The 12,003-nt window shown below is 45.0% G+C and overlaps 1 protein-coding gene across 3 annotated transcripts in view; it reads left to right on the plus strand.

Moving 5' to 3' along the window:
- The window catches only part of arhgap12b (Rho GTPase activating protein 12b), a 75,718-nt gene that overhangs the window by 277 nt on the left and 63,438 nt on the right, over positions 1-12,003 (plus strand). For all 3 annotated transcript variants that reach the window (XM_085762948.1, XM_085762947.1, XM_085762949.1), the window contains exon 2: positions 5,451-6,299. In XM_085762948.1, the coding sequence (XP_085619074.1) occupies positions 5,556-6,299 (744 nt within the window). In that variant the 5' untranslated portion in view covers positions 5,451-5,555. The remainder of the gene's footprint in view (positions 1-5,450; positions 6,300-12,003) is intronic.

The following is a 12,003-nucleotide window of genomic DNA, read 5'->3' on the forward strand; positions in this document are numbered from 1 at the left end:
CAGAGCAGAGCAGAGCAGAGCAGACAGCGGAGGAGTTTATTTTAATTTATACCCGAAACAAAACCAAGGTGGGTATGTTTGATTTGTGTAGCCTATCTACAGGGGGAAGGTGGTGGTGGTGGGCGGCTTTGCTTTTCCCCACCGCCCGGTCGGTCAGCGCGAGGCTATTGGCTTGTGTCGGAGTTACTTTGTTGCTATGCACGCTGTTGCAGAGACCGCAGGTTTGATTCCCACTGAATGAACCTGCGCTGGTGTATTAGCCTACTATTATTATATTATTATTATGGTTAAATCACCTTAATCAGAGCCTTATTATCTCCCCCTCGTGTCTGGGTAATTAACAATTCCACGTGATAGCATCTGTCCGCTACAGATTTCTTGTTGTGCTGATTTCCTCTCGGTGTGTTTGGATGTTTGTCCGTGGCTCAGCGGGGTATGTGTGTGTGTTGGTGTGTGTTAGTGTGTTTGTAAAGGGGGGTCTTCCTCCGGCAGCTAGGCTTGCTGCCCCCCAGCCCAGCCCATCCCTCGCTCCCGGGGCTCCTTGGTGGCTTGGTGGTGTCGAGTCGGAGCCCTTTGTTGTAAAATGCACATGGATTAAACTCCTTTGTGTTGTGTTTCTGCAGCCTGAGTGAGTGTGTGTGTATCTCTCTGTGTGAGTGTGTGGCTGTAAGGGAAGGGACCCTGCCCCCCACCTATGCCCCTTCCTCCTCTATCCGCCCCCCAGGCAGCAGCAGCTCAGGCTCTGGACCCACAGAGTCTCCTACCTCCACCTCCAGCTCCAGTGTTTGTGCAGCAGCAGCGCGTTTCTCCTGCAGCAAACACGGACTCAAACGCAGCAGCAGCAGCATAAGCAGCATAAGCAGCACATGTTGGAGTGTGATGCTGCTGCTGCTGCTGCTGCTGCTGCTGTTCGGCCACATCTGTTTTGAATGAAGCTCAGGGACAAAGGCAGTCCGAGTCTCCAGGGCTGTTTTTCTTTTTACTGCTGCTGCTGGTCTGCAGATGTAGGCAGACACACACTCACAGTAACACACACAAAAAGAAAAGAGAAAGACAGAAACCTACACCGGTCGTTGATGCACATACCTTCTGTTTTTTTTTTCTTTCCCTCCTGCCTGCTACACTGCTACACCCCAGATTTATCATTGGTGCTGCGTTCAGGTGCTTCAGCGATGATGCCAGTTATGCAAGTTTGTCTAATGTTACAGATTTGTACATGTTGCATGTGGAAGAAGAGGCGCAAACATGTTTATTTATTGGCATTATTCAGATTTATTTTACTAGTTTGCAGTCAGATTGTGTCTTAATAGGAACTGCACATCTGCATTTGGTTGAAATCGGATCAAATTTGCATTGAGGGAAGATAATTACTGTGATAATTTGGTTTAAAAGTCCTCTCAGGAAGAGGTTTTTTGACCCTGAAGCACAAACATGGAGTTAAATTAGTTGAAATTGATGTGATAGCTCAGTTTGGGAGGAAATCCTGTGTATAACAGGTGTGAACAGGTGATTTAAAGGCCCCTGTGTGTAGGCTACTGTAGGTCCTTGTTTGGCCCCACTTTATAGGATGCAGAGCTGGATTTTCCCAAACAGAGCAGAGTCTGGATGTGCCGTCGTTGTTCTCGTTGTTCGATTCCCTGCAGAGCAACAAGTTGGCGGCTGCTGCTCCTCCTCCTCGGAGACGCTCCTCGCTCTGACCCTGATTCATCTGCAGCAGGATTTACTCTCTGTTTTTTTTATCTGTCCGAGACGCCACAGTGGATAAAATAGAGACGTGGTGGAGCTGTAGATTTATTGTTAACAGTGATTTCTTCTGCTTCTTTTGTTGTTGTTGTAGTAGTTGTGAGTCAGTGGCGAGCCGCTGCCAAGGTGAATGATGTCATGCTACTGTCTGCTGTCTGAGGCTTCCTGGGGTCTTGACACGGCTCCAACAAGTTACTGCACATTTTCATCCTTTAATTCTTTTGTGTGTTTGTGTTTGTGTGTTTGCCACTAGTTTACTAATCTTTTTTTTCTTTTTTTTTAATCTGTTGTTGTCGCCAGCTTCAGATGCTCATGGTGTGAAGCCAGAGTTCAGATACAGTCATACTGTTATATCTGTGCACAGATTATCACTGTGACATTCACACTGTGTCACTTTTAGTCCAGGTTTTTTTTAAATCCTTTTATCAGAGAAAGGAAGGAAGTATCAGCTCTGATTGTGTCGGTCGGGCTGCATCATCCTATTGCACCATGCAGCAGACGTTGAAAGATTATTCATATTTAAACAGAGCTCTGCATTATTGCTGCTCACGCAACTAAAAGTCAAATAAACAGCCTCCTATACATCCTAGAAATGGAGCTTTATAGTCTTTTCTATGGGAAACAACAAGGGTCAAAATGGGTTATTGTGATTATTCGCTCTTTTTTTTGCCAGTTATCGGCCAATAATTAACTTTTTCCTTCTCCAAACTAGACGTCGACCAACAGAGGGTTGTTAAAGGCCGATATATAATAACAATATCTTAAATATAGGCTTCCAGAGGACTCAAGATCGCGTATTTTTCTCACGAGAGCAAAATTGGATACACAAATAGGGCTAAATCAAGGTGAATGTTGCATATTATTTCTCAAAAATGTGCATTTAAGACCAATTCAACACCTGAAACAGATATAAATACCAGATGATGGATCTGGTGCAGTTAGATGATGCCTTTAAGTAAGACAGAGCTCTCTGTCTGATACAGCTGTTTATAAAACGTCCTATATCGTCCACTATCGGTCGACCTCTACAACGATTCATAAAACTGAAGTCGCAGCAACAGCAGCAGCAGCAGAGACGACGGCCATATTTGTTTCATGTGTGTGTGTGTATGTGTGACACTTTTAGTGTGAGGAGGTCGTGATCGTTGCCGTCACTGATAGCTCCGTTATCATGTGTGTGACTCAAAGCTCTGACAGACTCCTGACTGCGTCGCTGGCACCTCGGGAGATAGCGGGTCCACACACACACACACACACACACACACACACACACACACACACACACACACACACACACACACACACACACACACATTACAACAGGCAGTGACTGTTTCTGGAGACTCAGTCATTCATAAAGGCTTGAACATGTGTTTGTTGACATCATGGCTGCAGCTCGTACTGGGACAGGCCCGGACTGGGAGGACGACGCACGAAGCTAAAAGCTCTGCTGTGATGTAACTGTGTGTGTGTGTGTCTGTATGTATGTGTGTGTGTGTGTGTGTGTGTGTGTGTGTGTGTGTGTCTCCATGGTGTTGAAACAGATCAAACAGAAACTATTCAGGCCCCATTATTAAGTCCATGTCTCTCAGACGGACGACTCTCTCTCACCACCGTAAATCTATTCTCGGTCCACAGTCGTCCGTCTGAGCCCTCAGAGTGTGTGTGTGTCTCTCTCTGTGTCTCTATGTGTGTGTGTGTGTCTGTGTGTGTGTGTGTGTGTGTCCATATTCCTTTACATAAGCGTGGACCCCTTATAGATTCAGTGGCGTGTTCTCACGCCTCACTAAAAGCACCTGCTTTTACCGCCGCCTGCACTTGCACAGGATGTCACAGCGGCAGCTTCTATTTCAGGGAGGGAAGGAGAAGGAGAAGAGGGAGAATCTGATCCGAGGAGGGGGGTGAGGAGGGGTGAGGGAGGGGGGAGAGTCACGGCTCCTCTGCAGAGGCAGCGCTGCGCTATTTATTTAGGTTAAAGTGATGGAGGGATACTCTCTCTCTCTCTGACAGACGGATCAATGACAGGCCCCTCATCCCAAAACAACCCCGGCCTGCAGGAATGGCGAGGGCCCAGCTGTCGTCTGACTCACACACACTAATACACACACTAACACACACATACACACTCACACACACACACACACTCACAGTGACTGAAGCTGTTTAAAGCGTTCTGACTGTGGTAATGAGTAATAATGTCAAACTGCAGAGCTGAGCGGGACTCTAGCGACCGACCGACCAACCAACGCTTTTTATTTTTGGATGTGGTCTCGTCGTCTCCAAAGGGGGGAAACGACAGGGGAGTCATTGTGGTGCAGGCGTGGATCAGTGTGTGTGTGTGTCTGTGTGTGTGTGTGTGTGGTCGTGTTGTTGTCATCACCTTTAGAGAGCGAGAGAGAGAGAGAAGAGGGTGCTCGGGTTACCGGCTGGATATCCTGAGCGGCGGTGGCGGCGGTGTAGGTTTTGCCAGAACAATCAGTGTTGAAACTGTGTGTTGTGGTTTATTGGTGATGGGAGGGAGGAGTCGCCCTGTGGTCTCCGTCCTCACCCCACTCCACCCCACTCCACTCAGCAGTACAGTATGTCTGGAAGCAGCTCACTAACCCTGTCGTAATGTGGGTGTTTCACAGCAGTGGTAAAGATCAGGTGAGTAATAAGGAGTAGATAATAAGGGTTTGAACCAGGAAGTGCATGGGAGGATGTGTGTGTGTGGTTGGCTGAAGTCAACAAGTTTGTTCTTAAGTCCACCTTATGCAGTTTTTATGAAGATTGTGACATTCACGAATGTTTTCTTCACCAGGATTTGAGAGCTGAGACTTGTGCATAATTATTGATTGTGTTTATGTTCTGTTCTGCATTTTGAATTAGAACAATTTTATTATCATTTATGATGTTTTTAATAATCATTTAAATTATTTTCTCTTCAAAACCACCACAGACACTTAATTCACATCAGTTATGCTCATCGGGAACCACCACGCCATCCAATGGCAATGCTCATATGATACCTGATGATATTTATGACAGCACACCTGAGAGTGCGGCATCCTACTGTACGTGTCTTTTTACGGGCATAAAAGATGGGTCAATCTGCGATGGGATTTCTTGGTTTCCCTCATCAAACTCATCAAATACACAATCCAACAACTCCACAACGCTCTGGTGGACAAGCTGTGACCTGCACATTCACCACGCTATGAGATAATAACACAACGTTACCAGACAGAGTTGTTTTAGAGGGAAATTCATGCAAAACCGCTGATGCACGTTCCCGTCGGGGGCAGTTTTTCATCAAGCAGTCTCTGTATTTCCCTCTAAAACAACTCTGTCTGGTAACGTTGTGTTATTATCTCATAGCGTGGTGAATGTGCAGCTCACAACTTTTCCACCAGAGCGTTGTGGAGTTGTTGGATTGTGTATTTGTTGCGTTTGATGAGGGAAACCAAAAAATCCCATGAGCCTCCGTAGCGTAGCTCTGAGCAGCTCATGGCTCTGCTCCGTCGTTCTAAAAACAGCTTGCACCGACAATTAAAGGTAACGAATCTACTGCTATGACTATAGGGATTATGGCAATGGGCCAATTTGCCAAAATGTTGAACTAACTATCCCTTAAAGAAGATATTGGTGAATGAGGCCTGTGATATTTAGCTAAAGGAACTAAACCGTCCTCTTGTGTTTCTCTGTGTGTGTCTGTGTCTTATCTGCAGCAGCGCAGGAGTTACGGCGGTCAGACATGAGGAGCCCTCTAGGTCCGCGTCGCTGAGCAGCCGAGGTCGAGGAGGATCAAGCGCTCGTTTTTCCCGGTCGTCATCATGGCGGACAGGGAGGGGCTGCCCCCCATCGCCCCGGGGCAGGCCTACATCGAGGTGGAGTACGACTACGAGTACAAGGCCAAGGACAAGATGGTGGCGATCCGTCAGGGCGAGTGCTACATGCTGGTGAGGAAGACCAACGAGGACTGGTGGCAGGTGAGGAAGGAGGAGGGGACCAAGGCGTTCTACGTGCCGGCGCAGTACGTCAAGGAGGTCCGCCGGGCGCTGATGCCGCCGCCGCAGCAGCAGAAGCCCACGCTGAGGGCCAAGCCCACCGTTTTGGATATTTGCCGAGCGTCCAACGAGAACCTGAACAGACAGACGCAGCCGGAGATGTCCAGCTTCGGATGTCGGCCGTCTCCTTCGTCCACCCCGTCGCCGTCGTCCGACCGCGTCACGCCGCCGGCCCTCCCCAAGGACGCCAACCAGAACCTGGGCAGCCCGCTGCACTGCAAGGTGGTGGCCGAGCTGGTGCTGCTCCACAACAACAACAACCACCACCACCAACACGCCAACAACTCCACGCTGCCACGCACGCGGGCCGACTCGCCGCCACTCAAGGTGGGGAACAACCACCTCCATCTCCACCATAGCAACAGGAGCCCCGACGGCGACAACAAGACGTCGACGTTGACGACGCCGCCCAGCGAGCTGCTGCCGACGACGGGCGACGGGCTCAACAAGCTGCGCAACGACTCAGAGTCTGGAGACGAGCTGAGCAGCAGCTCCACGGAGCACATGCAGGTAAGACGCCGACGACCATGAGTCGCTCTTCCGACTTCAGTGTGTTCATGTGCTGAGATGTCGTAATGTTGGATGCTGCAAAGAAGATGAGTTGTATTTTAACACTGCAAAAACTCAAATATCTTACCAAGAATATTTGTCTTATTTCAAGTCAAAACAAATCTCATTATACTTAAAATAAGAAAAAAAAGTAGCTTGTTTTTAGACACTTTTTACTTCTTTCAAGGATATTTTCACTTGAAATAAGTAGAACAATGGAGCAAGTTTTTCTTCCTTATTACGAGCACAAAAAAACCTGCTTTCACTGGCAGATTTTTCTACTTATTTCAAGTGAAAATTTGTTTGAAACAAGTGAAAATGATCTAAAAACAAGTACATTTTTAGGTGATGAGTCTTATTTTAAGTGGAAAGAGATTAGTTTTAGAGACATTTTGACAAGAAATAAGACAGATATTCTTAGAAAGATTTTGAGTTTTTGCAGTGAATACTCGGAGCATTTAAACAACAGGTTGCAGGGCTGCAGACGAACATTTTTTACTAGGAGTACAGTTCCCTAACGATGAGTCGCTCTTCCGACTTCGGTGTGTTCATGTGCTGTGAAGTCGTAATGTTGGATGCTGCAAAGAAGATGAGTTGTATTTTAATGCTCGGAGCATTTAAAGCAGAAGTAAGCAGAATATTTGTGTTAATATAAGTCTTAAATAGTTCTATCTTCCGACAGCAATCACTTCTATAGAGTGTTTGGTCTGAAACACGGGTCTGTCAGTCACTCTGCTCTGCTGTAAGCCGAGGAGAAAACTTTCCTTGTATCCTACAACCTTTATCCAATGAGGAGAGAGAACAGCATAAAGGGGCAGTCCTCTCTGTGTGTGCAGCCAAGGGATGCGCGTGAATGTGGTGACGTAGGGACGAGGGCGGGGACTGCTAACTCCATCGGCTGACAAGAAGTTAGCCAAAACCACCGGATCGCTTACTTCTGCTTCAAACAACAGGTTGCAGGGCTGCAGAAGAACATTTTTTACTAGGAGCACCGTTCCCTAACTTAAAATTTTAGGAGCAAAGGCAGAAAATTTAGGGGAGCACGCAATAAATCGACTTGCAAAGCAAATATTCACATTTCCTTTTCATTCATGATCCTCACACACATCGGCCTGACACCTGTTATGACAGATTACAGATTCTTTGAGTCGCTTCTTCTTCCATGTTTCACCAAAAATAGGCAAATTTCCCGGTTGCACATGTTGCAAGTAGATGAAAATTTTACTGGGCACTGAGGAGCAAAGGAAGCGGATCGGGTGTCGGTGTGTTTTGCGGTTTTTGAAGCTTTATATTAGTGATTATCCATTGTTATACATTCCCTAGAACCACTAGAATATTGTTTTACCTGACATGTTTATGCTAATCAATAACGTTTCTAGCTAATCCAGGTCACTCTACGTGGACAGCAACTAACGGTTTTACCATATTACACGTTACATGTCAGAAAACAATGAGTTGCAATAGGTGAAATTATAAAAAAGTTTATTACCATTGACCAAAGATTCTCTTTCGTACGCCATTTTTGACGTCAACATCGAGCCAAGTCGGCAACTCGTGCACCAAAATTAGTTTTTTTCCGACATGAGGGGGCGTTCATGTGAATTTTCCCAGTCGGAAAGTCATTTTTCCCGATCATTCCAACACCATATGAAAGCAGCATCAATCTGAATCTGTCTGAATGTGAAGCTGCGGTGCGTTCAGGGACCGCCTGCTCCGGCCTCCAACAATTTTGTGCCTCATTTGCCAAATTTGCCCCCAAAAAAGCAGCAGCAGCAGCAACAGTTGCAGGCGTTTATTAAAATCTTCTGCTGCTGCTGCTGTTGCCCCTTGGAGCAGAATTCATCTGGCTCGGACAGATGTGCATGTATTCATTTTTTGGGGAAGGTGGGGGTTTGGGGGTGATTTGGCTGCTGCAGTCGGACCATTAAAGACTAAATGGTGCGTTCACAGCTCCACAGCTTAAATGAAGGTTGTTCAGGTGCGTTCATGATGAGGAGGAAATACCAAACATTTCAGCCTGGTTGTCGGTGTCGCTGGTGTTTTTTTGAGCTATTGAGCTATTATCACACCCAGAATTTAATCTCACAGTCTGTGGGGAGCGGTGGTGGGGGGGGGGGCAGTTCATACAATGAATGAATGTCCTTCCTCTGGCCCAGACTGATAACTCAGCCCCCCCCACAGACACACACACATCCATGATTGGTGTCTCATCACCCAGAGAGAAGACTGGGGTGAAGGCTGCAGGAACTGAGGCTTATCCTTCCTCGTCTGCAGTGTGGAGCTACATCAAAGTGGGAAAAGGAGGAGATTTCCAGACAGTGGGAGTCCGAGCAGCCATTTCTTTCTTTTTCTTTTCCGAGGGGGGGGGGTTATGTGTGTGTGTGATGAATCCAGGCAGGGTCAGCCGCCTGTTTGAAGGCTCCAAAGTGCTGCTTGCTTGCTTGCTTGGCGTTCTTTGTTCCACGAGGCAGCAGCAGCCTCCTCCACCACCACCACCACCACCGTGGAGCCAAACAAAGAGCGACGGGCTTGAATAGAAACTAGGTCATATCTGCCGAGGATCAGTCTGTAGCCCCCCGGTCGCCCCGCCGTGGGGACCCCGCGAGCGCCATGTGTGATGATGATGATGATGATGATGATGCGCCCATGTGAAGGGGAAGGGGAAGTGAGAATGGAAGAAGCATGCTAACAACACACTGCAAAAACTCAAAATCTTTCCAAGAATATTTGTCTTATTTCTTGTCAAAATGTCTAATTTCTAGTCAAAACTAATCTCTTTCCACTTAAAATAAGATTCATCACCTAAAAATCTACTTGTTTTTAGATCATTTTCACTTCTTCTAAACAAATTTTCACTTGAAATAAGTAGAAAAATCTGCCAGTGAAAGCAAGTTTTTTGTGCTTGTAATAAGGAAGAAAAACTTGCCCCACTATCAGATTATTTCAAGTGAAAATATCCTTGAAAGGAGTAAAAAGCGTCTAAAAACAAGGCACTTGAGTCTTATTTTAAGTATAATTAGATTTGTTTTGACTAGAAATTGCATTTTGACTAGAAATAACACAAATATTCTTGGTAAGATTTTGAGTTTTTGCAGTGCACAGTTTACAACTTACATGGACTGACTTTCTTTACAAAAAAACAAAACAAAACAGGAGGCCTCCGTCTTCTCCTCTTCTCTCCTCTTCTCTTGTTGTGTTGTTGTAGTTGTTTTTGAATTGATTTCATGCTTGTCAAATCACAGGAGTGAAAACACGTCGCACACGTTGGTCGGTTTCACTCACAGACATTTGCATTTGCATGGGCGCGCGGCTCTGCAGAGAGTTTTATTGTGGAGCTGCCTGCAGTCGAGAGGCGGATAAGGAACAGACAGCGGACAGGACAGAACTCCCCCCGTGGTCGACGGTCGCCGGTGGCAGGTGGAGGCACACACCCTCTCTCGCTCTTTGTGGTTGTGTGTGTGTGTTGTTGTGTGTTAGTTTGTGTCCTGTCGGGCCTGTTGCCAGCAGGTTGAATGACCCTGCTGAAAAAAACCCTCAATTCTTTCAACTCCCCTCACTTCCACTGCTTCCTGTCATTTTTTGGTCTGGAACGAGCGGGCGGCGGCGGCGGCGGCGACACAGGAGGAGATCATGTTGTTGTGACAAAGCTGAATTGTACCAGTTTATTAGTGATTTCACTGACACAGAGAAGTTTGGAAAGATTAATGTCAACACATTAGTTTAGATGTGACACAAAGTTTAGCACCGGCAGTATAAACAAAACTTTTAACAACAAAACTAGACTAAAACACATACAGTTTGTGGCAGGTTTGCAGAATTAACTGACTGGAAACATTGGAAATGGACATTTTTTAGTATTGTCAAAGTTAGCATGATGCTAACTTCCATTTTCTGTCATGTGACCTTTAAAGGGACAACGAGGAGTTTTGGAAAAGCAAAGCGTTTTCTCACTACATTTATGAGCCTCCGCGCACCGTAAAATTCTTTTGACCGGCGCAAGACGGACTCATGTTTTCATTCATCAATAATTAAAGTCAGAGGTTCAAAGAGGTTCACATACCACCGTAGTTCCGACCATAAACGGCGATTCAGCTACGTTATTCTCATGACTCGATGCGAAACTGAAAGTAAAGAAACGCTGGTCGGCTCGACCAGCATCTCCGCCACCACTAATAATAACAAAATAACGATAGAGACAGAATGATATATTTATCGAAAATGGGCCCATTAACAAGTGTGGGTAGCGGAGATTCATCCACATTAACGTGAGACTTTTTTATAACCGATTAGAAACTCGTCGTTGTCCCTTTAATATTAGACAATTAAACCGAAACAACCTTGTTTAAGAGGATTGTTGAGGGTTATAGCTTCTTGGATTGAAAATCTAATTGACTTGTTTTCTTTAGTAGACAATCATAGACAATTTTTTATATATTTAATAAATATATTAAGTTTATTTAGTAATTATTATGGTATATTTAGTATAGTTTAATAGTATATGAATAATTTCATAACTAAAAAACGACTGAAAAAGGAAATTTCATGAAATAATGCCCCTAACTCATGTATAATAAAGTTACATTAGCATGAAGCAGCACGTTTGTACACTTTTTGTGATTGATTAGTTAAAATTACTAAAATTATTAATTTATTATTGAAAAAAAGCTGCAGATTCATTTCACATTGACCAAGTTATCGATTGATTGAATTTTCACAGTTCTGTGTTGGATTAACAGTCCGACATCAGGTATGTGATTAAATAAAACTGCTGTTTAGTGGCTACATCACTTACACATGAATGATGTAACACAATATTTAATATGATTTTAAAGAAACAGAGGTTAAAAAGATGTGATATTATTGTGTATCGTGTTATTTTGGTGTCAAGATAAAGACAAACTTCACAGTCAGTATGAAAAGAGACATCAGATCAGCTTTTATTAGTGTGTTTAATTAACCTAACAGTAGTAACAGAGTATCAGAGAGCAGCGCTTGGCATCGTCGTCTCTCCTTCTGCTCAGTGCGGTCGTCGCTTTATCAGACAGTGGTGTTACTGCAGTGTGAAGATTGTGTTACTTACTGAGCTATGATTAGGACGCACACTTTTTCTTTCTTTGGCTATTTTTGGAGTTTAATGTGGGGCAGCTGCTCTGCAGGCTCGTTGGACCGGACAGTAATTGGACAGAAGCCATTAAAGCTCCATGTTTTATACTTCTGCGTTTTATTTAGATCCATAGGACGATACATCAAATCATCTCGGTGTAGTTTTACATCTTCTCCCTGGAGCTCTATAGCAACAACAGGTCGGTGTTAGCCAATCAGAAGAGAGGACGCTCTGGGCCTCTCTTCTGATTGGCTGACTTGTTTTCTGATAAAAACATAGCACATTTCAGAGTAAAACACTCAGAGAAACAAAATTTTTGGTTGGTGTTGTCCAGGTGGTGGGCGGGGCTTAGTGTGACTGCTTTGTTGTGACATCACAAAGTGACAGGAAGTCCTGGCGGCTGTTTTTTTTTAAGGCTCAGTTTCTGAATACAGGCTGTGTGCATTTCTCTCTGGACTGAGGCTTTGATACTTTCACAGTATTAATATAGAACCTAGAGCTGCTTTATAATCACACTACACATGGACATCTACCTTTATACTGTATGGAGCTTTAATACAA

Source organism: Trachurus japonicus, chromosome 20, assembly GCF_045865225.1.
Source record: "Trachurus japonicus isolate A0001 chromosome 20, Traja_1.0".
Classification (NCBI taxonomy): Eukaryota; Metazoa; Chordata; class Actinopteri; order Carangiformes; family Carangidae; genus Trachurus; species Trachurus japonicus.